The following is a 27,723-nucleotide window of genomic DNA, read 5'->3' as shown; positions in this document are numbered from 1 at the left end:
AAATATGATCCCTCCATCTGGTCTGAAAGTCTCAGCTTTCTCAATTGTTGAAGCCAGTGAGGAAATCAGTCAGTCTTTTAACTCATAAATTGCTCTTTGGAGGGTCATGTGACATAGTGACTCATAGGAAGTTTGCAGGACAGAGGAAAATATTCAGCAGGGAGCCATTTGAACTGATGTTAGAATGATTGGTGCTGTTTATTAACAGAAAAGACATTGAAACATCAAGGGAAAAACTTATTGGCAAAATGCTTTCATTTCATAGTCTTTCTAACAATTGTCTTTGGTCTACACTAATTAATTATCATTAGAATAAAGTAGTAACTTAGAGGATGACCCAGAATAGCCCCACATAATTAGCTCTTCTTTCCAGGGTAGCTTTAAATGCAACAATACTGAAATTTTCCATCTTTCAAAATTAAGCATTTCAGGATAAAGAACTTCAATGGTAGCCTTTTAATTTTCAGTGGCTGCTCAGATCACCTCATTTTGAAGCTGTCACTGGATAAAAGTCTGTTTTTTGTTCCTAACTACAGACTCAAGAATAATTCCCATAAACTTCAAAGAGTCCTGTGGCACCTTATAGACTAACAGACATATTGGAGCATGAGCTTTCCGACGAAGTGGGTATTCACCCACGAAAGCTCATGCTCCAATACGTCTATTAGTCTATAAGGTGCCACAGGACTCTGCTGCTTTTACAGATACAGGCTAACACGGCTACTCCTCTGATATTTGATCCCATAAACTTGTGGCTTTGTTCTTTTTTTAGAAAGTTTTCAGTTTCATGCATGTTCTTGTGTTGCTGCAGAGGTAGGACATTTTACTAGCATTATCAAAGAAATATCAGCTGAGGTTTAGTTCTCAAGTCAGCACCTGCTATTTATAGCTGCTTTGTGAAGAATGTTGATAAGTATATTGCAGTTCCATATCACATCATACAAGGGGAGGAAATTTAGAATGAAATTCAGCCACAGAATTAAGGACATGCTTTTTCAGATGCCAAATCATAGTTTCTTGCTCCCCGGACTACTCTAGTGGAGTGCAGAGCAGGGCAGACCCTGACCCCGCTCGCAGTGGGAGCTTGAGGGCCAGATTAAAAGGTCCAACAGGCTGGATGTGGCCCTCAGGCTGTAGTTTGCCCACCCCTGTTCTAGTACATAGCTTCCTTTCTTTCCAAGTCAAGAGATTCACCCTCCTCACACATTTTTTACTTTTTCAGTTTTTGCAAATGGTGATTTTATTTCCCTTTTGTCTGTGTTGTTGGTTTCAGATCCTGATTCCCCTAAAGCAGTGGTTTTCAACCCATGGTCCGAAACCCCTGGGGCTTCACAGATTATGTCTGAGATCTGCAAAAGGTTGTTACCATAGAACAGTGATTTTCAACCTGTGATCTGCGGATTCTGGGGGGTCTGCAGACTGTCTGAGATTTCCAAAGGGGGCTGCACCTTCATTCAAAATTTTGTAATGGTCCGCAAATGAAAAAAGGTTGTAAACCACTGCCCTAAAGTTAAGGGGACTTTTGCTAATGTCTTAAACAAGGATGAGATTGGTGCTGCTGATGAAGTCAGCACTATGCTGCACGTGAGGCTGTATTATTCACCCAGCAAAGGGAGCCTCAAAGTGTAAGACATTCCTTTGCCTAGATCAGACACAGTTACGATTGTTTTGCTTTTTCTGCATTCTTAACACAGAAAGATAGAACTTCTGCTTAATGAGATATTTAGAATCCTAAATGCATCCCAACTAATAAACCATCTAGAGACCAGGTTATATTTTTTCATAGACAGTTTATTGGTGATGGCTGCCATCTTGGTTGATGTACTGGGGACCTCCAGAGCTAAGCACATGAGCTTTTGTAGCTTCAGCTAAAAATCTCTAGCGAGGGTTTGCAAGAATTCATGTAATATGTGGATTGGTACAAAGGGGGATTTGTAACACACACTCACCAGTGGGTTACACGTCCACTGTATTGTATTCCCCTCTAATCCCATAAATATGTGTATACATATACATGTCTGTATGCCAGTGGGGAAGCTATGGATGGGATGGGAGCAGAGCTATCCCAATGTTGAAGCACTTTTGAATCCACACTTGTACATTCGTTGCAACTCCAAGAATCCCCAGTGACTGAATATGTCCAGTATTGCTGTAATCTTAGAGGCCCTGATTCAGGAAAGTATTTTAACACAGGCTTAAGTGCTTTCCTGAATTGGGGGCCAGAAAGAGTATTTAGAGTATGCTGAAATATACATGATAGCATAGGCAGGGACTATGCTCTGTTATGAGGGTAGTAAAAAGAATGGAAAATAAGCAGATTTTATTAGGAACAAAGAAAGCTGATAAGTTAAAAGCTGTAAAATGGCATAAAGCATGGTAGCTTACAAGTAGCTTTGCCCCTTGAGCAGGAGTTTGTATGCAGCAGACCTAAATTCTCTTCATATCCTCATCCCTTTTCTGCAACTGAATAAAGGGCATTCAGACATGATAACATATCAAGGGCCAGGGAGTCTAGTAATATCTGCGGGCATACAATTGAGAGAGAGCTACATATAACTATTTCAGCCGAGATTTTAAAGTATGCAAGCTTGAAGTTAAACACCTAAATCCATACTTAGCAGAGATGGTGGACAATTTTTGGTCAAACAGCCTCTTCTGTAAGTAAGAACTCCCCCTACCCTTTCCTTTTTTCCCATTTTGCTACTGGGAAAGTGGTGGGTAAATTGAAAGGAGCCAAAAAAAATAAATAGTTTTCATGGGAAACTTCAGTTTTTTATTTTTACTTATTTATTTTTAAAAATTTCCTACAACAAACCATTGTCATCTTTCAATCAGCTCTAGTATGTTGGCGCATGAATAAGTGATTTTCTAAGGTGCTGAGTACGTAGGTGCCTAATTATGGATTTAAGAGCCTGATTTTTTTGGCGACTAGCTTTGAAAATCTTATATCTGACACCCCTAAAATTGTCCATTATTAATACAATAATTGTTTTGTCAATTTAGTACATATCTGTCATCTAAAATAAATTGGTGACATTGAATCATTTCTGAAATTTCTGAAGGAAATTTTCAACATTGATACTGGAAGATATAACACTTAGGTTTGCATTAGGAGAGGTGATACATTTAGCAGAGGAAAAGGGCTCTGTCAACCCTAATTACAATGAATGCTTGGTATATTTTTAAAAACAAATAGTATACCAACGGAATTTCATTTCATTGACTCTTTCCTACTTGCTGAAATAGAAGAATTGTTGCAACATGACATGTTACAGAAAGTGAAACAACAATATATGTAATAGTGGCAGCAAGAAAATCAGCAGTATTGATATTTAGTCATTAGCAAATAGAAAGGCTATACAGGGAAAATCTGAATTAGCTTTTCAGAGTAGCAAGGTCCAGTTACTGAGGTTTCCTTGGTCTATAATTCCTGTTCTGTACTCCAGTTAGTTTTAAAACGTTTTGTGTGTGTGCTTGAATGCGCGTAAAATTATATACACACACACACACACACGGAGATGAATTGTACAAGCCTTTCTTTCTAATTCTGTTATTTCAGAGGCTGCTTGGCATACCTGATTTTCTATTCTCACTCTCTTTTCCTTATTGCCTACCTCTCAGTTATAGTAGCCCTCTGTGTAGCATGTGACTTTTTTCTCTTTATGCCTATGTCAGTTATTTAAAGTTCAACTTCAAAACAAATTTTTTAACAGGACATAAATGAAGTTACCAGAATTTGATGTCACTGATTCCTTTAAGCCTCAGTGTGAGCAATAAGCCATAGAAACAGAATAACCGTTGTATGTGCAGTATATTACTCGGCTTTACTATTTACTTAGATTGTAAGCTCTTTGGGGCAGGCGCCATCTTTCATTTCTGTGTTTGGACAACGTCTAGCTCAGTTGGGTCCTGGTCAATGACAGGGAGTCCTTTGCGCTATCTCAGTACAAATGAATCATAATAATTCTAATACCACTTAGTATTTATCAGACACTTTACATTCTTGAATTAACTAATGAATAGCCAACATTTTTATGAGTTGCAGAACAAGAATTTCAGAGTGAGGTGTAGAATTGTTGCTATGGAATTTTCTTCTCTCACAAGTGTTCTAGGCAGTATCTTCATCACTAGTAGTACCTGTAATACTTGCTATAGCGACCGATTGTGACTTGGACTCCATGCTTATGCAGGTGAGCGGGAACCCCACTGTTACCTAGGCGTGTGGCAATTCTCTAAAAAGCGCCATGTTTTTGGAGCTTACTGTACCCACCTTATACATACCTACATCATAAATCATTTGAAAACATATTTTAAGTTTGTTTTGATGAGGTATGTGGAGCTGTCAAGTGGTGCTATAAGACTGTAGGTGAGGGGAAACAATGGTACCCAAAATGACAGTGCATCATTGTTTTTGCATGGTTCCAGAAACACTGCAATATGACAGACTGCCGTTTTAACTGATTAAGTTAATTTCAACAGCTTGATGTCTGGTAGCTTTGACAAATAGACACCACAACAATGTATCAGAGCATTTTTATTGATTTTGCATGGTCAAGTATTATTTTTTCCCAGAAATGTATAAATTGTTTAGCATGTGGCAAAAATGCAATATACTAACATGAAAAGTTTTCACACATCATATTCTTAATTGTCAAAAGATTTCGCAAGCGAGTATAATAATTTTATATATTTTCAGTTGAATTTTGCTGACCAGATCAGTCTCTCGCTGCACCTTGTGCACCAGTAGCAGTAGATTGAGTGCCTACAATTTGTACTGCATAGTGGGTAGGCATAAATGTACATGAATTCCTGATGTAATACTTCCCCATTTGTAAGCTTTTGTACTTACAATGTAACATCTAGTCTGCCTGGTAGAAGGTTTTAATTTGTAATTGTGTATGCATGTGCTGCTAGCCTTTGAAATAGTCTTGGAACTAGCTTTTTTAATTCAGTGACACTTATACACAGCTCAGTATTAGTGTTAGAAGTGACAATACCCAGTTTTACATTATGAGCATGCAAAAGGGATGAGAGAAAGAAGTGACCTAATGAAGATTTATTCCACAAGCAAGTCCTTGCCTCTGCATTGCAAAGAAGAAGTTACAGCCCTTGCCAACCATGTCATCAACAATATGACAAACCCATTTGACCCAGAATCACATCCAGAGGTGCTTATCAACATATCTACTAGACTGCTTGTAACATCAGATGTAGAAGCGTGTCTGCTGAAAAAACAGATGTTGGTGAAAAACAAATGTGAGCGATGTGCTTGATTTTGATGGGACTGGTCAAGATATCTGGCATCAAACCAGTTGCTGCCATGACCAAGAAAACCAACTTTAAGTCTGGCAAGGGAGGGACAATCCCAGCAGCTATCAGTCCAGAAATGTGTTTTCTACAGAGCCCTGTCCTTAGCAAAATGCAGAGTGTGTGTTTCAGTGGCAACTGTTCTTAGTCACCCAAAAGGACCTTTCCCTGTGTCTTTCTTCCATGCTGATGGAACAATGGAAAAAACAGACAATGCTGAATTATGGCATCAGCTGGAAGTTTAAAGAGAGAGAATCCTTGAGCTAACAGCAGGCAGCAAAGAAACCGCAAGGTACATCAGAGGTTCCATGACTGTCATACAATGGATGTCTGGAGACAGTTTCCACACATTCATTTAATTGGCTTCTGAGTACTTGAGACAGGTCCTATAAGGATTTGACAAAGCTAATTCTCTAATCAAAGTCTTTGACAGATATGAGAACAGTAATGCCGTGAAAACTGCAGAAGGACAGCACTGGACAGGATCTAAGGTTAGATGTAAGAAATACCAGGTGAGTGGTGGACACTCTGTGCCTCCAAGGAAGACCTTTCTAAATGTGGCATCCAACATGTAGTCACTTGTAAAACTCTTCTGTGAATATATGGTTCAAAATGCACCCATGTGTGTAGAAGCACACCCAAACAAACACTCCCTCTTGCAGGAAGCTTTTCCAATGGCCGGGAGAGGTGTTGAAGCCAAACACTTGTACAGTACTCAAGAGGAAGTGGACACAAGGATACTTCAGCATACTGTATGTGCCAATATGGCTTTTGGGTCTCTTGGTGTCAAAGGAGCCGTAGTAATTAGATCACCTGATATAGATGTTTTGGTCCTTGCTGTTCACTGCTTTCCAAAAATGGAATGCACAGATAATGTGGATTGAAACAGACACCATTACCATCATAACTGACAAGTGTCACTTCATACCTGTGCATGCAATTTATGATGCACTCACTCCTGATTTCTCCAACGTATTTCCTACTGTATGTGCATTACTGGGATGTGACTCTGTGTTATCCCTACTTGGTACTGGGGGCGGGAGGGAAATCTGTGTTTAATGTTGTCAAAACAAAGGGTGCTTACTGGTTCAGAGATCTTGCGAAATTGGGAGAAAATGACAACAAGCCATAATTTTTGCAGTAAAGTAGTTGGTAGTAGTGTTGTATGACAAGAGTGAGAGAGAAAAGGAGACCCACAGAGACCTCAGTTGCTTGTGCTTCAGTCTAGCCATCAAAAAGGACACGTCACTGGCCAAACTCCCACCGTGTGAGCACAGTTTTGAAGAGCATGTCAGAAGAGCATCTTGGCAAACAAAGTTTTGGATTTCTTCACACACAGGTAAACTAGATATTGGATTACCATTGCAACAGGGATGGCAAAATGTATTCATCAAGAGCTCAGTGGCATCTGAGTTTCTACAAAACCTTATTTGTGCCTGTATTAGTAAGGGTCGCTGCACAATCAACAATGTCTGTAGTCAGAACAATCTTCCATGCACAGAACTGGGTACATGCCAAGGCAATGAAGACTGTGGTTACCCACATACACTCAACAGAGATCTTAATGTTGAACAAGATGTTGACTAGAAATGTTACCAGCATTACTGATACTTGTACAAATTTATTATTAGATTTTGTTTTACCCTTTAGATTGTTATGGTGCTTTGAGGTCACAAAGAAATCCAACGTTGTGTCTTGAAATAATGCACAGAGTCAGTAAACTAAGAGAAACAAATGCAAATATTTCCAAGTGGTCATTTTGACGTGTTGATGGTGTTATTGTTTATCCCTGTCCCTATGGTAACAGCACCACTAGACATCTCCACATCAGACCTCCTCTTACATTATTCAAAAACTTATGTCTAATTTGTGATGTGCATGTATGTAGAGAGGGTACATGAAGTTAACACAGTGGTTGGTTGTATACCGCTCACCTAATCCCTGCAGTGGGCAGGGCAAGTGTGTAGAGAATAGGTATAGCCTTGTTTCCATCCCATAATACACAAGCCAAGTGCAGCTGAATTGATGCATGGAGTGTCATCACTTGCTACTGGTATAGACCAGAATTCAAATTGCTTAACCACTGCCCCGGCTACAGAGCAAATTGAGAAGCGTGCCTCATAGGTGTGTCACAGTACCTGCCGGGATAGTGCAGTTTACACACCACCACCCCTTGCTTGGAGCTGTACCTAAAGGCACAGTCTACTCCATAAGTTGCATTTCCTGATCCTTATCCCACTGATGCCAGTGGCAAAACTGTTTGACTAGAATAGGAGCTGACCTCAGAAACTAATAACAGAGTTATTCAGAGTCTAATTTCAGATTTATGAAGTACATCCAACGTATAATATCTCCAGAAACCACAGAAACGCTTATTTCAAATTCTGAACAGGCCTCATTTGAATCAATTGTTTATATCCATATCAGAGGCATAAATTATAAATATCTAGAGCTGTTTCATAAGTCTCTCACTCTTTCTCTCAACAGCTTAGAAATAGCAAAGAAGTACTCCGGAATCAGGAAAATGACTTCCACCTGGGAAGTGCTTTCCTGCAGCTAAATCCCACTTCCAGGCATCCTGCCATCACAAAACTCATCCAAGAATTTTAACATTCAATATGAGCTGCTAAAGCAGTGGGAGAATGTGGCATTGTGAGGTGTCCAAACTCACTGGATACATGCCATCTCAGTCAGAGAAGCCTTGCCAAAATGGCCATGGCTTTTTTGTATTTTGCAGAGTAATTGAAATTTGGGCCGGAGGTGGGAGGGAGAAATGCAATGAGAGCTAGGACTTTGGAATGCAACAGTCGGGAATTTTATCACATGCAAGTTTGTGAGGAAAAAAGAACTTTGAAAACAGAAATCATTAATCCAAACTCTCTTCTTTAAATATGCCTCTATGTATACAGGAAAGCTGCAGAGCATTTCATTTGCAGACTCCAATGCACACAGGTTCTAGCACGTTGGAAGCAGTAGCTGAGCTGATGTGTGGCACGTAGCATACAGGCTTTTTTCTCCATATGAATCCGGTTTGGTCTCTTGAGAGAGTTTCCTAAGCGAGAAAATATAACAGAGGTTTGTCATGTGTCCTGACTTAATTCTGGAAAAAGGGTTTAAATTTGGTGTATTTTATATTTCAAAACACACCAAGTTAATGAAATTTGAAGAATGTGTAAATTTGTGTCTATGTTCTAGCATTTTAACATAACCCACAATCATAGACTCATAGAAATGTAGGGCTGGAAGGGACCTGGAGAGGTCATCTAGTTCCTCCCTCAGTGCTCAGGCAGGACCAAGTAAACCTAGACCATCACTGACAGAGTGTCTAACCCAGAGGTTTTCAAATGGTGGGGCATGCCCCTCTTGGAGGGCCTGGAGGAATGCTGCAGGGGTGCGATGTGCAAGGCATTTTTTACTTTTTAAAAATTATTACTAAGGCCCTACTTAATTTGCAATATTGTCGAAATTGCAGATCCTGCAATATTAGGCTTCCGCTGCAATTTTGTCAGCTGCCTTGGGCTGACAGTGGGAGCCCTGGCCACCAGCCAACAAATTGCGGTGGAAGCCTGATATTGTGAGATCCGCAATGTTGCCATTTAAGTAGGATCTTAAGTATGAGTAAACATTTTGCAACTTATTTAATCAGATGGACTTTTTTGGCTGATACAAGGCTGCTGATGCAGTACACAGGACTGTGTAACAATGTATTTAATTATAAGCCGACGATCATTTCTGTAGCCACAACTACCTTTCCTGCCTTCCGGTTTAGTATGTCATTTCCTGTTGTTACAGGAAGCAGTTGTGCAGTGCTTATTCTGCTGGTGAGTTTGATATTTTTTCATATAATTATGTGGTCAAAAATGGATGGGTACATATTGCTAAAAGATACTCATGTTTTGAAACAAAAGGCAGAAGCTGAAACTAGTAAAGTTGACATAGAGGAAAAATCTGTAAAAACAAAAAATATGATGAAGCCTTTTTGGATTTTGGTTTCACTTCCTTTGCAGTTAACAGAGAAATTAGGCCATAATTAAGACGCCATTTTTAGAAACAAAACATGGTGATTTGGTAGGAAAGAACAGATTTTTTTTTTAACAAAATCAACAAGAAATTAACAAAAAACCACAGTGAAAAATGTGGTATCCACCCTTGCAAGTGCTTTAAATGCTCATATCAAGTCATGTACCACAGTGCCAAGAATAAAAAGCCTTATGTAATTGAGGAAAAGCTGATTCTCCCAGCAGCAACTGACATTTGGAGGACGATGCTTGGTGACAGCATGGCAGAGAAGTTTAAAAATGATTCTGCTGTCAGCCAACACTATCAGTCACCAAGTCTCTGACATGTCAGAAAATATCAAGGCACAGCTGATCTCTCAGTTGCAATCCAGTTTATTTGCAATCCTGTTGGATGAAGCAACATGTGTGTATATATATAGATCAAAAGAAGCTCATTTAATTGCTTACGTTTGGTACTCTCATGAAACATCAATACTGGAAGATTTTTTGTTCTGTAAGCCAATTAAGATGTGTGCAACTGGATCTGCACTGTTTAACATTTTAAACAACTTCCTAATTTCTCACATGTTGAAGTGGGAAGCCTGCATCCAAATCTGCATGGATGGACCCCTTCTATATCTGGAGGTAGGGCAGGCTTGAAAGTCAAAGTTTTTGAAACTGCTCCACAACTTGCAACTTGAAACATGGATCAGGAACTTGCTGAGGTTCTGAGTTCTGCTATTAAAATCATGAACTTTATCAAGATTCAGCCCACAAGGGCACATCTCTTTGCAATGCTTTGTGGAGAAATGGGAGTAGCTCACAATGCTTTGTTGTTTCAGATGGAAGTCAGGTGACTATCCGGGGGAAAGTGTTGCAATGCGTTTATAAACTGAGAAACGAAGTTCGATATTTTTCTAGTGGATTTGAATTTCAGCAACTGTGACTCATTAGTGGGATTTATTTGAATAGAGGGGTGAGCTTGTCTGCTCTTGAAATAGACCCATCTGGATGTCTAGAATGCTGTAATCTCCTCTTATGGCTGTTTTGATACCTCTGTTGGTTTTAATAGGACACTGGTGCCCTAATTCCTGCCATGTAGCCTCTTTTCTTGGGAACCACAAGTGGTTTGAGTCTCCTCAAAAACAAATAAAAGTGTCAGCAGCTGTCACCAGTAACAAGCCACATGCCACTAAAGTTGCAATACTGGCATGGAGGAGCTCGCTGCAGAAGATGTGGCACAGACTGTTATCCAACCAACTTCTCTAAACCCTTCATCACTACCTCTCTGGCTGTGTCCCCTACAGGCAGTTTTTCACAAGGAGCCTCTAATAAGGTGGGGGTGATTTTTTTTTTTTTTTTTTTCTTCACAGCCCCCAGTGCTTGCATGTGCAACATTTTATTTGAACTGAGGCTGCCACAAGAATGTGACCCCTTTTTTCCTCGGCAGGAAATTGCAACTGAGTGTTTTGCACCAGTGCTCTCAAGCTAGTAACTTGTAGCAAGCTGACTTTTGAACAACTGGCATCCAGAATGATTAGAAAGAGTGCGATTGAATGCTGTGTGATTATATAACCTGTCCTGCCAGATGCTGAGCTACTTTTGATAAAGTTGTGTTAAAGTGCTAAAATATGGACACAAACTTACACATTCTTTACATTTCATTAATGTGGTGTGTTTTGAAATATAAAATGCAACAAATTCAAACTCTTTTGCCAGAATTAAGTCAGGACACATGACAAACCTCTGTTCTATTTTCTCACTTAGGAAACTATCTCAAGATAAAAGCTGACCATCCTCTATACTTACTGAAGTCATAGAATTGAGAGTGCTGAGCATCTCCGAGTGGAAACTCAGTATATTTGTAGGATCTGGCCCTGAATGTGAAATTTTGATAGGAAAAAAACAGCTGATAAAAGCAAAAGACACCGGAGTCTGGGATTTTCAAAGGCATTTTAAGTAGTTTGGTGTCCAAATCCCCTTGGAAGCCTGGATTTGAGGCTCAGATCCTCAGAGGTATGTAGGTACCTATCTCCTATTGGAATTGGCCTTATAATAACTTTAAGGGTCTGGGTCTGTGTGGCTAACTCCCTTAGGTTCCTTGGAAAAATCCTACCCCCAGTGCACCACAATATATACACCTAGGGATGCCATGTGATTATAGATCACACAGTAATGCTTCAAGGCATGTTGGGAGCAGGGACTGTCTTTTTGTTCTGTGTTTGTGCAGCACCTACCATAATGGGGCCCTGAACCATAACTAGAGCTCCTGGATAATAAATAGCTGTTTGTGCTTAATAAAGGTGTCAGCTGGCTGAGAGCCCAATTCTTTACTCTTACTCCCCCCAAGTAGTACCCAGTGGAATGCTGTAAACAAATACAGAATTAAAGCATTGTCCTGGAGGCTTTTTCTACAGAGATTTTTCAATCCAGTAGGTTCGGGGCTGTCCATACCTCCCAGAACATGTATTTTTTTTTTTGTGATTTTTTTTTCAAGACCTACCTACCTCCTTGTAACACTGAAACAAACATACACAATTAAGGACCCACCTATCCCCTAATGCATTACATAATTTATAAATAGCCCCTTCTTCCTGTAGCCAGAGAAGCCTTTAAGCATGCTCGCTCTCTCTCTCCACATCCATTTTTTCCAGTGACTTTCACTTCATTTCCCTGCCATGTAGAAGTCACATGGAGCTTTTTCTGAGCAAGCTACTGTAAAAGTTTGTTTAAACTGCTGAGGTTTGGGAATTCCTATCAGCTGAATAAAAAACCCTCAAGACCTGCCTTAGCCTCCTTCCTTATTCTGTCCTTATAGATGCAACTGATGAAGTGGGTTCTAGCCCACAAAAGCTTATGCCCAAATAAATTTGTTAGTCTCTAAGGTGCCACAAGGACTCCTCGTTGTTTTTGCTGATACAGACTAACACGGCTGCTACTCTGAAACCTGTCCTTGTGGAGCTACTTCAAACAGGCAAGAGCAGCAGGCTCTTGTCTGGTGAGTAAATGCTGTGAGATTATAGTGATGGGCAAATTTAACAGATGCCTGCACGGATTATGTTCTCATTGTAATAGGGTCACTGCCCCCCCTTTGTAGTGGAAGTCATTAACCCCATATAAGTTAGCCTGGAAAACACAAACACACACACACACACACAAAATTTGTTAGTCTCTAAGGTGCCACAAATACTCCTGTTCTTTTTCCACACACACAGTAACAGCTCAGGATGTTTTCCTCCAGAGAGGCAGTTAATCTTTCACACATTCTCCTTTTTCTCAAGATCAGACTAAAGCAAATAGCTGAGCAATAAAGATTCCTCCCTTGGCAGAGCAGTCACATGAGTCCAGCCCTCTCTTGCTTGAGGGCAAGGGAGGTAAATTGCTCCTCTCCTGTCTGGAGTGAAGCGCCAGTTTCCTCCTATGAGAGCACCTTCATCCCAGTGAACGCCCAACTTTCTGCAGTGCTGCTGCTCCTGAGTCATGTCTCTTGACTCAGTCTTTTGAGGTGCCACAGCTGTCAGCCCTTCTCTGCAGGCTTTACCTCCTGGGGCAGTGTTTACAGATTGGGTTTTTCCTCTCAGCCCTAGGAAGGGGCTTAACCCCTCCATGGTTCCTGTGAAGATGGTGTATGTACATGCAGCCCATACCACTCAAATTGGCTGCCAATCTGGGTTCCGGGTGGTAGAAGGATAATCACATGAGAATATAGCATTCATGTGGGGGCAGGTTTTTGCCAGCCTTTCTCCTCTTGAGCAGTACCTCACTCCAGAAACAGCCCCACTCAATGTGATGAGAAAACAGTGTCAAGTAAGGCACAACTCAGCACAAGAAAGAGTGGCAGTCTGGCAAAGAGAGAGGCATGAGTGCAGGGGTGGCCAACCTGTGGCTCCGGAGCCACATGAGGCCGTTCAGAAGTTACTATGCGGCTCCTTGTATAGGCACCGACTCCGGGGCTGGAGCTACAGGCACCAACTTTCTAATGTGCCAAGGAGTGCTCACTGCTTAAGCCCTGGCTCTGCCACAGGCCCTGCCCCCACTCCACCCTTCCTGCCCCCTTCCCTGAGCCTGCTGTGCCCTCGCTCCTTCCTCTCCCCCCACCCCGAGCCTTGAGCCTCATGCACGCTGAGAAACAGCTTATCGGGAGGTGTAGGGGGGGAGAGGGAGGCTCTGATCGGCTGGGCTGCCAGTGGGCAGAAGGCGCTGGGAGCAGGGCTGAGGGGGAGCTGATGGGGGATGCTGATGTATTACTGTGGCTCTTTGGCAATGTACATTGGTAAATTCTGGCTCTTTCTCAGGCTCAGGTTGGCCACCCCTGCATGAGTGGATGAGGAAAGAAGCTGACTTAAATTCCCAGAGAGCGCCGCTTCCCCACCCAAAGTGTGGCTCAGAGTAACTTACAAAATGTTATTGTTTGAGATATTTAAATGCCTATTTTAAAAATCTTCCCAGCCGGAAGCCTCTGTTTACACTATATGCAATGCTTCCAGCTCTGCAAAGGGAGTTTACAGTAGGTGCATAAAGGGCTTGGGAATTGAGTCATGTAATATTTGATTTACAGAGCAATGCATAGATGTGTGCTGCTTTATAAACACCACATGAGGCACAATCATTGCCCCAAACAGCATGCAAGCTAGCACAGGCGGGATGAAACACAAGTGACAGGTATAGGTAAGGAAAGTATGTGGCAGCACCATTGGAGAGGAGACCAGAACGTGAAGGATCATTGACTGCCATGACCGTATATCTGAAAACTACCTTATTAAAAAAGAGGCCTGTTGGTGACTGAGCAGCTGGCCAGAGCCAATTTTGTATCTTAACATTTTCTTTAAAGGTTAAGAAATTAAACCAGCAGCTGCTTGGTTCACTATTTAGTTTTTCCACCTATGTAAGTCAGTACAGTTGCCACTGAAGTGCCAGGAAGAGCTGCAGCTAAGTGCAGAACTAGGTGCAACTGAGGACAGAAAGAATCTATCCTTCACCGCATGTTTTAGTAGCAAGTCACTGGTGGCCAGGTGCCAATTTTAGCTTTCTGTCGTGTAAAGATGCAATATGGCCTCTGCAGTGTTCAACCTGTAGAGCACTTTGCTTTGAGATAGAAAGTTGAAATTAAAAGTGCTGGGTAAGGCAACCTATCAACCTTCTGCTGCTGGTGTCTGCTGTGATATATACTAGTCCCCTGCTCCCAGCTCATTCCCAATCGTTTGGGTGAGAGGGGAGCTTTGCCTCTCTGCAGTGCTCCTGGCCCTGGGCCCCTAAAGATAGTGTCAAGAATTCCTCCCATGCACCACTCATTTCCAGGACTCTTTCCTCTCTATCCATTTGCCCTTTCAAACCCTTAAAGGGCCATGCCATGTGGCAGGGAGGGCTGATCATTAGGCAGTACTGCCTATAAGGGACCAACTATCCCATCACAGGAGGATTCAGGGTAACAAAGGGCGATTTGTTACTAATGGTTGTGAAGTCCTAGACACGCTCAGTGAAAGTGCACTGGCCCAAAATTCATAGGACAAAATGATGCACTTGTCTCCATTACATTGCTATCTTGTAACTGGATGATATAGTTGCCTCAGGCAAGGTGTGGGGCTGGGAGGGAAAGAAAGGATCTCTGTTTTAAGATTAGATCCAATGTGGGAAAAGTTTGAGAGCCAATTGTGATGTGAAATATGGTTGATTCTGCTTGTAAGCAGAGGCGTGGGCTTCATAAAAGTAAGTGTGTGTGTGTCTCCAAAATGCAGAGACAGGAACATAGCATCCTATTCTTTCCTCTTGCCAAGTGCTCCTTGCCCTTAATAATTCCGATAATTCATTAGTTTATGTGGTGGAATGAATGACCTCCAGAATATATTGGTACCAACACTTGAATGTACTGTTCAATTTGGTGTACTTGTTACTGACAATACCTATGTATACAGAACTTAAGAGCTGCTCAGTTTCCATTGTACATAAACAAAGCAATGTGATGGGAGAATGATGGAAAAAATAGGACTTCTGAGTGTTGTGCATTAAACTTTAATCAGGACATGAGTGAAATACAGTGCACTTTAGAGTTCACCTGGGTCATTATACCTAAAACCATCATGGATCAGAAGTGCTTTGAAAAACCTTGTTTAAAAATGGATTCAATCCTCAGATTATAATAGGAAATGTTTATGGTGATGCAATTCTATATTGTGCAAACAGGGAAGGGTTGAGGGTAAAATATGTAATCTCAGATTTTGACAGGTGTTTTCTAGTCACCCATCCAGCAGAGATTTCTTTTCTTCTTGCCTGTTGTTCTTAGATTAAAAGAAGCTTAAATAAAACATTTTTGGAGTGAAGAAAAGTGGCTCACAGTGCAAACACCTGACTGCATGTCCTCAACTGAGGGCTATATTGAAGAAGGATTCATCTGAAAATTAGGTCTTCCTTGGTTTTAAATAGTCTAGTCTGAGAACAGTAGACCCTCAGTTTCAATCTGGTGAAGAGTGAGTGATAGACCTTCACAGTTACCCTCTGTTAATCAAAAAGGTCTACTTCAAGGGGGTAGAAATGTGAACCTAGTAGAACCATGCAATTATTGACTCAGGATGAGCTGGCAGGCAGGCGCATGTTACTCATGGATGGTGCCTTCAAAATCCCCGTCTTCACTGTATGCCAGTTAATCACCAGTCCCAGTATTGTCTTATAGGCCCTATCCGCTGTTCCTGTTACTAGAGGGACAAATCATGGTCAGTGTAAAAACATACATTCCCCATACGCCACTCTCTCCTCATTGAGTCCTGCTTCAAGACCCACCTCCGCTGCAATTCCTACAAAGGGAAAGGAGGATCAGCCAAGACAGCTTTGTTTTACTGAATGAGTCACCTATTTATTATACATATTTAATCTGTTTCTAAAACAGCCAGTTGTTAAAACCACCTTTGCCATGTAACCTGTCCCCTTGGTGGCAACTCCCACATCACTGCTTTGCTTCATAGGTGTGGCATTTAGAATCAAGGCTCTTCAGGACTGGCATCTCTTTTGTGTGTGTCCGTGTGGCATTTTTGGGCAAGCAGAGTGAAATCTGCCTCAAGTGTGGAGGGCTGACGGAAATCCAGTTGCCCAGCTACGTGCAGGCTGCCTGAGCAGGCGTTCCTATAGATGTAGGATGGGCTGCACAGTAGCCCAGCGTCCTGGCACTGCGGTGGGTGGGGTGAATTTCATCTCACTTTGTTCCACCCATAGAAAGCCAGGATATTTGCACCTTGCTTGGGGGTGGAGTGAATCACCAAATATTTCTCCACTTGAGTTCACTAATGAATTTTAAGCGATTTCTGTGGCGAGAGAGCTCAGAGGAGACAGGAAGATTTTTTTTGTTTAGCCACAGCTTCCACAGAGTCTTTGAAAAGAGAGTACCAATAATGCCAGTGCTGGTCTTGGGTTTTATTGTAATTGGATCTGAAGACAGGTTCCCCCAGTAAATATTTTAAAATGTTTGTATGTCTACACAGCAGCAGCGAGTCTCAACAGACTCAGGCTTGCAGGGCTTGCGCGACTGGGCTAGAAATAGCAATGGAGACAGTCAGGCTGGGTCTGGAGCCCAGCTTGGAAATCCAGCGAAGGGGAAAGGTCTCCAAGCCTGGACTCCCCATCTTCGCCTCCCCAGCTCGAATGTCTGCACTGCTAGTTTTAGCTTCACAGCACAAGCCCTACAAGCCTGAGTCAGTTAACCCAAGCTCTGAAACCTGCTACTGGGGAGGGGATTGGTTGTTTTGTTTTGCTGTATAGATATACCATAAGTGCATTATGCCCCAGGTGCCATGCTCTGTAGCCAGCAAGAATGTATCCTAGCGACTGTTCTTCCTAATGTAAACAGAAGCTGTACGCAAAGGGGAGGGAGGATTTTCAGAAATAATGAGTGTTTAGCGTGACACTGCACCTATTGAATTAGGAAGTAAAGTCTCATTGGCTTCAGTGGAAACAGGCCAAAACTGAGTGTGTTTGAAAATCCCACCCAGAATATTTCATAATTTACCATCCGCTTTCCTGCTGCTGTATAGAAAGGGGTAATAGAGGAAGTGCTACTAAACAGCCTGAAGCCTTGAGAGCTTGCAGTGTTGTTGTAGCTGTATTGGTCCTAGGATGTTAAAGAGCATAGGTTGGGTGAGGAAATACCTTGTACTGGACCAACTTCTGTTGAAAGAGACAAGCTTTTGAGCTTACACAGAGCTTTTCTTTAGCTCTAAGGAAGGTCTGAAGAAGAACTCTGTAGCTCAAATACTTGTCTCTTTCATCAACAGATGTTGGTCCAATAAAAGTTATTACTTCTCCCACTTTGTCTCTCTGAAGTCTTTATAGGTATATCAGAGCCTCAGTAATGTTTGGGTTTTCTTGCTTAAGGACCTGATCCAAGCCCACTAGGGTCAATGGAAGTCTTTGCACTGATTTGAGTGGGCTGGGGAAGTGAGGACTGCAGGTGTATATTCTGTGGGTGTGGAGAGACCTGTTTGTTTGGCCAGACATTTAGGTTCAGTTCAGGATTTTCTCCTTCCCCACAAAACCCTATTAGTCATTACAAATATTGGTACAGGTTAGTTTACTGTCCCGGCTATTCCCAGCAGCAGTCAGCACACATGATCCAGATCAACTCTGCCAACTGTTTTCTGCTTCTTCCAGAAATGAAATATTCCTTCTGTTACTCTGGGCCTGGGGTAGGTAGATTTCACAGGCAGTTGTGTGATTAGTGATCAGGAAGCAGAAAGAACTGCTTTGACTTGAGCCATCCTCTAATTTCAAAATGACAGGCTCAGGCAAAAAGGGGCCATTTCTCTCTCCCTCAGTGCAATCAGAATCCTTTTCAATAAACCAGCTCTGATTCTACCAGGACAGAGCTCTGGCTGGGCCTTTTAGCAGATACTAACTACTAGCTGGGCTGTGGCTTGTTACTGGACAACTTGTTATAACTGGGCTTGATCATTAATCATTCATCTTGTCAGGTAATTCATCCACCTCATCACTCCCAGATGTACAACTGGCACAAGTGCCGTTTCATTTTAATTACCCAGGATTCAGTGTGGGTCCATTTCGTTCACAGTGACCTAACCAGCTAATGCTTTGTAATCTCTCTCCCTCTTTCTCTCTTGGCGCCATCAGTCATGAATCTTCATCTTACTCTTGTTGGTATATTTATGGCTGACGCTTACTGTGCACCTACTATGAAGATTTCAGGCAGGAGGATGGAGTGTTTTTTTTTTTTTTTTTTAATTAGTTTGGCAAGCATAAAATAGAAGCTCTGTTAGGAAAATGGCATTGCCTGGGCCAGCAAATTCCAGGTCAAGGCTGTCAGTCCAATGGCTGAGGATCCAGACAGGATGTGTAGAGCATACATACCATGAACTTGAACTAATGACTTTTTTCCGTCGCTTTCCTGCACACAGTAAATGACAGAATGTTTTCATTGGAATTCTGGGAAATGCCTCAAGTGGACCTCTTTTTCTTCTGTTTCCTGAGGAGACTACCATGAAAATGTGCGCAAGTAAATCTGTGCTAAACTGCTATATATGTACGTTCAGGTGGATTGCACCATTGTTGGGGTTACCCTAAGGCAGCAATCTCTAGCAGCGTCTGTGCTTCAGCAGTAATGTTTTTCTGCTGCCTAATTTCATAAACCAGTTATGAAGTTCAGTTCTTTTAAGGCCACTTTTTGAAACTGTCATTACACCGTCTCATAGCTGCCATTGGTATAATAAGGGTACCGGTTTTATTGGTGGACTTGATCCTGAAAGATGTAGAACACCCACCGCTCCCCATTGGTTCTGCACCTCTCAGGCCCAGTAGCATCAAGGAAGCTTTGTGATTATATACTGTGATGTGCCAGATTTTTAGTCAGTGGCTGTATATTCTATCCTTCCCGCTCAAATTTAATTGGGAGCAGAATCAGGCCTCATTCGGCTCAGTAAAAATTAAGCCGTGTTAGAAATAGTTACCTTCCTTAGGAAACTCTTCTGAGCAATTACTGTCCAAAAGGGGCTGAAATGGGGAAGCAGGGGTTTAAAATGAATGCAGAGAGGTCTCAGAAGCAGGAAACGTCTGATCAGTGTTTGCATTCCTTCACGTATTATATCTGCAGTTAGCCTCTTGGGCATTGCATTTTTGTAAACACCATCCTGGGAAGCCAAGCCTTCCGGGTCGTACAAGTGCTGTTGTGTAGTTATACTGCAGGTGTAACACAGAGTTACAGATACAAGGCAACAGTATCAAGCGATGTGAGGGCAAAACTGAGAGCCAGGAGCTCCTATGGTCTAGTCCAAGATCTGTTGAAAAGTGAATGTCATTGGCATGACCTGGACAAACAGCTTGCAAAAACTTATCTGTGTGCTCTAAGTGCTAGTTGGCTTTAAGATTATGAGGAATACAATATTTCTATGTATGAAGATACTGTTTCATATAGCTCAACAGACGCAGCAGGAACTAATTCTAAAGCTAAATCAGATTTATCCCATTGGGTACATAAAACAAGATAAACCTGATGGTTCCCTGGACCTTGCAGAGGTCCACAAGTGGGGGAATGTGCAAGGAGCCTTTTCTCTTTCTCTGTCTCACTCACACACACCACTCTCTTTCCCACCACAAGGGCTAGGTCTTTCCATACACTCCTGAGGGCATAAGATACATGAAAGAGGGGGTGGAGAAAAGATGGGGCCATCTCATGACTCTCTTCTCCCCCCATCACCTGCTACTTTCCCAGTCCTGGCCTCTGAAACTGACAGGCTTTGCGGTGGGGGAGCGGGCTGTACAATCCCAAGGAATGGAGCGGTGTGCACAATCACCGTGCACAGAGGAGGAGCTCCAGAGGGACTGTGTTTCCTGAGGGACAGTCCTTCCCAAAGGGCCTTTTCTCCCTCCCCCCAGCTCTACCCAGACTCCATCACGAGCAAGTAGTTTACCTGCCATCGTCTGGCTCTAGATGAGGGCTGGTGTACATATTTAATGGAGTTAAACTCACTTATACAAGGTCTGGATTTGACCCTCTGACTTCATTGTGTATTCAGTATTCAGGAGAAATGTGGAGATCTAGGTTGGAGCCTTCACAATAATGTTCCCCATTCCTTTATCCTAGGGTCTGGTGAGCATTTCAAAATGGCTGTCTGCTATCACTGCAACAAATGGGGCATTTCATTCACAATCTTTACATTAAGTTTAATGTACACATCATTACATTTAACTCCTCCTTTTTTTTAAAGTTGTGTTTATTTTTAAGGAGCCATGACACCACATGAAGGCTCGTCCTTCATTTCATTCTGGTTTTATCGTATTTAAAGTTGCAAACCATTCCGTGTTCCATAGCTATGTTGGACCAGCCATCTCATTCAGTGCGCTAGTGATCTGAAACAGAATTTGCTCGTGCACTACAGGGGCTTTTAACAGACACTTGGAAACTAGATAGAGCATTTCACTCACCCAACAAACAGAACATTTATCTAGAAAACTGGGGGTTGGTGAACTAATGTATTGAACGCTTTATTTTGATGCTTCATTTTCAAAGATCAGGAGGACTGTGCACATACCTACAATATCTATTGTTTCCTATTTTAAATAAGGGAAAGTAGCAGAGAAGGCTGAAATTAAATCTTGATTAGGTTTGGGGATCATGTTCTAGAAGCACAGAGCTATAAAACAATCCCAGCTTTCTAAACTTGAGCCAGGCAAGAATACTATGGCCAGGTATGGGTACTGGATTTCTTTAGCTAATCAACCTAATGTGTCACCTTCAGTATTCCATTTGTCTCTGCACCAAAAAGAAAGTGTTCCTTCTCTGAGCAGTGTGGACCCCATATTTACTATTTATCATTACAGAATTGTTCTGACTCTGCTGATTTTCCTTTTAAAGTTCCACAACAGTAGATTTAGAGGAAGCATGCAAAGCTGAAAGATAGTGATACTTCTGTCTTTTATTTTACAGACCTGAAACTGTCAAGCTGTTTTGCTCATGTTAAAAACAGTTGGATCTATTTCTCATCTCCATTTTGTGGCTTCCTTTTTAAAAAAAACAGCATCCTGGTTTTCCATTTGTGATTTCAATCTCTCGCTAAACCTACTGATGTGGTAACATTGACAAAAAGAACAGCAGTTCAGACTGTTTTTTCTATCTGCATTCCAGTGTAAGAGATGCAGAAGTCTTCCTTAGACTCTATTTGCTACTGTTTGCTGATGCTTACTCAGCTTTACTGGTGCTCTGGAAATTTGCAAAGCATTCTCATGATGCAGTGTAATAGGTAATTCCTGGTTATAAAAATATGCATGGCCACATGCATGCCTTATTATTGGAAAAAATCTGCAAGAGATGAGATTTTCCTCTTAAAAAAAATATTACTCAGTAATGACTTCTCCATGATTTCAAGTTATGGGTTTGCAAATACCATTAGTAAAATACCATAGGGTAAAGGATCACTTGAGGCCTGATCCAAAGCCCAAGGGAGTTTTTTCCATTTACCTCAGTGGGCTTTGGCTCACGCCCTTTAACGTGTCACAGGGTGAGACAAAATGAAGTCTCAGTACAAATATTGGGCCAGATTCTGCTACCCCTATTCAAGTGGAGTGCAAGTAGCCCCTGTGACTACTTTCAGAGTAAAGTACTGCTCAGAGGGAGCAAAGGTAGTAATAATGCAGTAGCCACCTTTTGAACTATCCGACTTTACCCAGACTGACCGGCATTCACTTGTATAAGGCATGTGCTGCTCCCATTGAAGTCAATGACAAAATTCCCAATAGTGCAGAGGAAGCCAAAATGTGTGAATGTTGCAGAGAGGACCAGGCAAGTTGCACATTTTTTTTCTGGAAAAATATTGATCTTTAAAATGCCAAGATAGCAAATGCACATGTTGTGAATCAAGAGTCTAGAACAGCTCCCTTTTTGTCACTTTTTCTGTGCCTAAAATAAAAGGATGCGTTTAACTGACACACTGTAACTACATGTAGAGACAAATGCTTCATTCCTTAGTACGCACGAAGTCCTTAATTCCAGTGGTAGTTTGCCTGCAAAAGGATTGCATCAAAACTGCATACTGACCTTCGAAAATATCCCTCCCTTTATTGCTGCATGACACTACTAAAAAGGTTGACTGGAAAATGCAAGCATTAAGGGAATCTGAGGTAGATTTGGGCTTTGTGAGTGGGTTACTTTCCAGTTTCATCAGGTTCCTGGAGTTCTTGCTGCTGAACTAAAGAGCGTCTTGTAAATCTTTAGAATCCTGTCCGTTTTTTTTAATGTGACCTCATTGGTTCATTTGGCATAAAGAACAGTAGGGCCAGTGAATGCAAAGTAGCAAGTATACCGATTAATACCATTGACATCACTTGAGAAAACCACTGACTGCGGATAGGGTTAGTGAAGAGTGAAATAAATCCTTTTTGGCATATCCTACATTGGGAGCCAAACTTGGAGCATCTTGTGACCAAGCAAGGCTCAATTAATACCCCATTCTGGGCCACCTGAAATAATAAAATGGGAACTTTAAATTTCACATCACTTAAAAAGATGCCAGTACGTGCAAATGTCCATCTTGTCACAGTGTGGGGCAGACGTTATTAACAGGATTAATATGCAGCCTGAGAGAGCCCACAGACTGGAGCTTTGCCTTGGTGTAGTTAAAACTGTACTTGCTTCCAGAACATGAGCGGGCAGCAGCTGGTTTAAATTTAATGGGAATTACGCAAACGGAGATTCCTTTGGGGCACACAATGAGCTTGTACCTGTAAATGCTCCTTTCATATTGGTGCTCTAATGATCATATTGTATCTCCCAGTTAACAGGGAGCCCAGGGCTGCTGTAGCTCGTTGGATAGGAGGCAGTGGAGATTCTAGACATGGCTTCTAGGCAGAACAGGCTCCGGTGTTGCAGCTCCACTATAAAGCCTGATGCTTGCTTAAACCTCACAGCCTCTGATAGGGACTAAAGCCTTCAAGGACCATGGCTGTACCTGGTTTCTCCCTCCCTCTCTCATGCATCTGTCTTCCCTGAACCTAAGTAGAGAGTTTCCATTCAAGCTGTTTCCAAGAAACATAGTAAATAGTGAATCTACAACAACTTGGATTTTATTTGGGGTATCTTCAAGGCCTTCATCTATTCATCAAAATGCCTTGCCCACCTGTAGTGGCCCCCAAGCCAGTCTTGCCTAGAACCAGCAAGGATTTTACTGGATAGAAAGAATGATCTGCTGTTTCAACCACTTTCCTGCAAATTTCTGGTAAACAGAGCTTGCCTTTATGCTTGGAGATGTTTCCTGATGTGCCAGTAGCGCATGGCAGAATTCCAGGAGCTCTAACTGTAAACCACTCTTTAAGCCACACTGTAAGGTTGTCGTGACCCAACACACACATAATATGTCTCTCTGTGTCCTCCTAATCCCTTCCAGGGTTGATTTTGGCCCATAAGGCTTTATGACCATTTTTCGTTTTAAAAAGAAAAACTGCTACTTGCTCGCATCCCATCCAGAGCAAACGCTACAATGTAACTCAGGAGATCAGGTTCATTCCTGGTTCTGGTGACCTTGGGCAAGTGACTTAATTTTTCTGCACCACCGTTCCCTGTCAGCCAAATAGAGATAATAATTTTTCCTTTCTCCCACTCTCTTGTCTATTTGTAAGCTCTTTGGGGCAGGACCTGACTCTTACTAACACAGTTGCCTAGCACAGCGAGGCCAGTTGCTCCACTGTAATAGAGATAATAAGAAACTCTGTGGTCACCCAGTGCTAGTTTAAGAGATGTTTCCTGTGGTGGTTCTGGTTTTAGGACTTCTGAGACAGAGTGGGATAACTGGCCTTCTCATTTTCAGGGCACCATAGTAGAGAAGAATGGTGGCCCAGTGGTTAGAATGCTAGCCGGGGACCTGGGTTCTAGTCCCTTCTCTGACATAGGCTTCCTGTGCTTTAGTCTTTCTGTGCCTGGGTAAAATGGGGTAATAGCCCTGCTCTACCTCCTCAGAGTGCTGTGAGGTGCCCAGATGCCATGGTGATGGGGACCATATAAGTACCTACATTAGATAGCCAGAATGCCTGTCCAGTTCAGAGCTGGTGTGTCTGTTCTGGCAGAAAACCAGAATATTTGGGTTGTACCATACCAGGAAAGCACTGGCTTATCTGACAATGCTTTGCAAGCAGAATATATTGAAGAGGCCAAGTCACATATGTTTTCCCCAAAACCCAGAAAGAGGAAACACAGCCCATTCCTATCATGTACACAGGCGTCCTGCTTTTGATGTTAACATCACTGGGGCGACTCTCTGACAGTGGTTGCTTCCCCTCATCTGCGAGTGTGCACAGGATAAGCTTGACAGTTGAAGGGGCCAGATGCCAAGAGTTGGAGTATATTTTTAGGAGAGCATTGCCTGGGTCTGCAGATGGCTCCAGTGCTATCTGGCCAGGCTCCTGACTGCACTTATGACTGTGGAATATTCCCTGGGGCCATCTCAAGGTCAAACTGCTGACAAGCTTCCTACACTGCTTGATCTTCTAGAATCTGTTTCTTGGACCTAGCTTAAACTATGGGCTTCCATACTGATAGATGGTTAGGTAGTGTACTGGAAAGTGCATAGTTCCTATTCTATCAGGTGCAGCCGCCGGCCATTTTGACAATAACATAGGGACAGGACACGAAAACATAAATAATAAGATCCTTGGCAGCAAATTCTCCTCTTGGATACACTAGTGCAACCTCACTGAAATCAGTGCAACTAAGAACATTTAGGCCTTTGTCTATGTAGAACTATCACTCTGCTCAAACACATCTCAAAACTGAATTAACCAGGGGTTCTGCAAGTCAGACTTGTGGTGCGTTGGGAAAGCCATGTAGCGAAGTTCATACAAAACCTGACCACATTAAATCTGGCTCAACCCAACATTATTAGTTCCTCCCTTCTACAAGTGCCAAATTCCTGCACACCGTTTGTTTTTTCAGAAGATGATGGTGCAGTTGGCTGCAGGATCCAGCGATACGTGTTTGTCCAGGTTTTATTTTAAGTCCTGGAGAGTAGCGACTGTTTCTTTGCTTGGGTTTGAAGAGCTCCTAGTATGCAGCAATTGAAATAATAACAATAATAATTGTTGTTATTGCAGGGATCTGAAGCTGGATAATGTGTTGCTGGATCACGAGGGCCACTGCAAGTTGGCAGATTTTGGCATGTGCAAAGAGGGGATTTGCAATGGAATTACTACAGCAACATTTTGTGGCACACCAGACTACATTGCTCCAGAGGTACAGGAAACCCTTCTTCATTGGAAAATCCATTGAGCTGTTAATAGATCTGGTTTAAAAGCAACACTTTATTTGGCTGCATCTTATGGGACTGAGAGGTGGAAAGTTTGGTCTCAGAAGCACACTGAGATTTACTACTCCATGGGCTACCAAAAGCTAAACAAGTCTGCAGGTTGTTATGGGCTGACACAGGGGAATTAGCTCCACTGGGGGGAAAAGAAAATGCATCTTGAAAAACATAGATGCCAGATTGTAGCTGCCAAAATACTGGTTACAGCAAATGTCATAGGTACCATCCTAGTGTGGTTGAAAGCAGGCTGCTGTCTCCTTCATTCCCCAACTCCCTTCTATGCCGCTGTTGGTCCCTCCACCACCCTGTCATTCATCTGTCTAATTTTAAAACGAATAAACACAGCTTTAAGAAGCACCTTCCCGCCAGATCCTGCTAGATCCTGTAGGTGCTTCCGTAACGCTGCTGGATTTATGCTCTGTGGTCATGCTTCCTCTGCCCCACTCCTCACACTCATGCCTTCTTTTGCTCTCACACCCCTTCCCTACTCGAGCTGGAAATGTGGTTTTGGAGCCATCTAAGCCTTTCCTTCTGGGAGGCAAAGGGGAGTGAAGAGTCTCAAGCCACAGACCCGGCTGATCCACCTTACTAGAACAATTTGACTGAAAAACTCTTCAGCTCCTGTTCAGTACATTATTTTAAAGAGTCTGTTCCTAAGCACATCTGGTAAGTGAGTACAACCCTTGTTTACTGGAGATGTTGCCAGCTGGACATACACATCACATAGGGGCTCTGAGAAAGGAGGAATGGCAAGCACAGAAGTGAATACCCTTAGTTAATATGTTTTGTTCACATTAATATTCCATAATCCATTTTCTCCCCACCTTAGGAAAACAATTGTTAAGCCCAGTGAGTAATATTTATCCCCCTTCCCCATCCCCATTGTAGATTCTGCAGGAGATGCTCTATGGTCCTGATGTAGACTGGTGGGCTATGGGGGTGCTGCTGTACGAGATGCTATGTGGCCACGCCCCTTTTGAAGCAGAGAATGAAGATGACCTCTTTGAAGCCATTTTGAATGATGAAGTTGTTTACCCAACCTGGCTTCACCAGGATGCAGTAGGAATCCTGAAAGCTGTAAGTTCCCTTGCTTTAGTGTCCTCTGTGCCCTTCATGCCAGCTCATACCAGCCTGACATGTTCTTTAAAATAATAGTTGATATAATTGATGCAAATAGAGCTGTGTGAATAATTGATGTTTCAGTTGTCTGGCAAATCCCAAAAATGGAAAAAAATCATTAATATTTTGGCTTGGGTTTAACTGAATTTGAAAATTCTGAAAAAAATGTAGGTGAATCGGGTCGAACAAACATTTCATTCAACGCAAGACATTTTATTTCTGGGAGTTTATAAGCAACTAGATTCACAGAATGGGGAAAGGACTGGAGGAGAAGGTAGTGTCTCCCTTATAAGAGAGCTTGGAAGGGTTAGATTTGTCAGTAAACGTTGATTTCACCATGCACCCACAAACCGACGTAAAAATATTTCCATCAGTAATAACTGAAATTTCCAGTAGGCAAAGTAAGAAATATGCTGCTCGAGAAGTCATTAGAGTTTTGATTTGAAGAGATTTCTTTTTGTATGTTGTGACATGTGAAGTTGTGTTTGAACAGTCATAAAGCTTTAACTTGTTGAATTTCAGTGTCTGCTGACATTAATGAAGTATTGTGTGACACACACCCCATAATTCCTCACAACTGTGAAAAGCTAGATTGATAAAAATTAAAAACAAGCTTAAAACCCGTAATTTTTGCACAACTGTGAAACATGTAAATCAATAAAAAACAATCTTTAAAAGGCTTAAAAATAACCATCAGTGTTATCCATCAAGATTATAAAAATTGAATTCTACTAGGCTTACGTATAAGTTTTATCCCAGTGGTGAGGGCACTCATCTAGTATATGGGACACCTGTGTTCAAGACTCCCCTTTGCCTGACGTATAATTCAATAATAATTGAAGCAGGGATTTGAGCTTGGGTTTCTCACATTTCAGGAGAGTGTCTTACCTGCCCAGCTATAAAGTCACTCCCTCTCTCTGGCCCAATTATTGTATAATTGTGTATACAAAGTGGAACAGCCTCAATAGGAGGGAGTGAGAAAGGTCTACCCTAGGCTGCCCTATAGGACAGGGGATACT

At 42.1% G+C, this 27,723-nt stretch overlaps 1 protein-coding gene across 1 annotated transcript in view; it reads left to right on the top strand.

The window, feature by feature from the left end:
• Positions 1 to 27,723, top strand: part of PRKCH (protein kinase C eta) — a 159,150-nt gene that overhangs the window by 108,539 nt on the left and 22,888 nt on the right. The window contains exons 11-12 of the mRNA XM_032789194.2: positions 25,377 to 25,515; positions 26,474 to 26,662. Coding sequence (XP_032645085.1) covers positions 25,377 to 25,515; positions 26,474 to 26,662 — 328 coding nt within the window. The remainder of the gene's footprint in view (positions 1 to 25,376; positions 25,516 to 26,473; positions 26,663 to 27,723) is intronic.

Source organism: Chelonoidis abingdonii, chromosome 4 (genome assembly GCF_003597395.2).
Source record: "Chelonoidis abingdonii isolate Lonesome George chromosome 4, CheloAbing_2.0, whole genome shotgun sequence".
Classification (NCBI taxonomy): Eukaryota; Metazoa; Chordata; order Testudines; family Testudinidae; genus Chelonoidis; species Chelonoidis abingdonii.
Note: the sequence above shows the minus strand (reverse complement) of the source record. Positions and strands in the feature narration are given on the sequence as shown.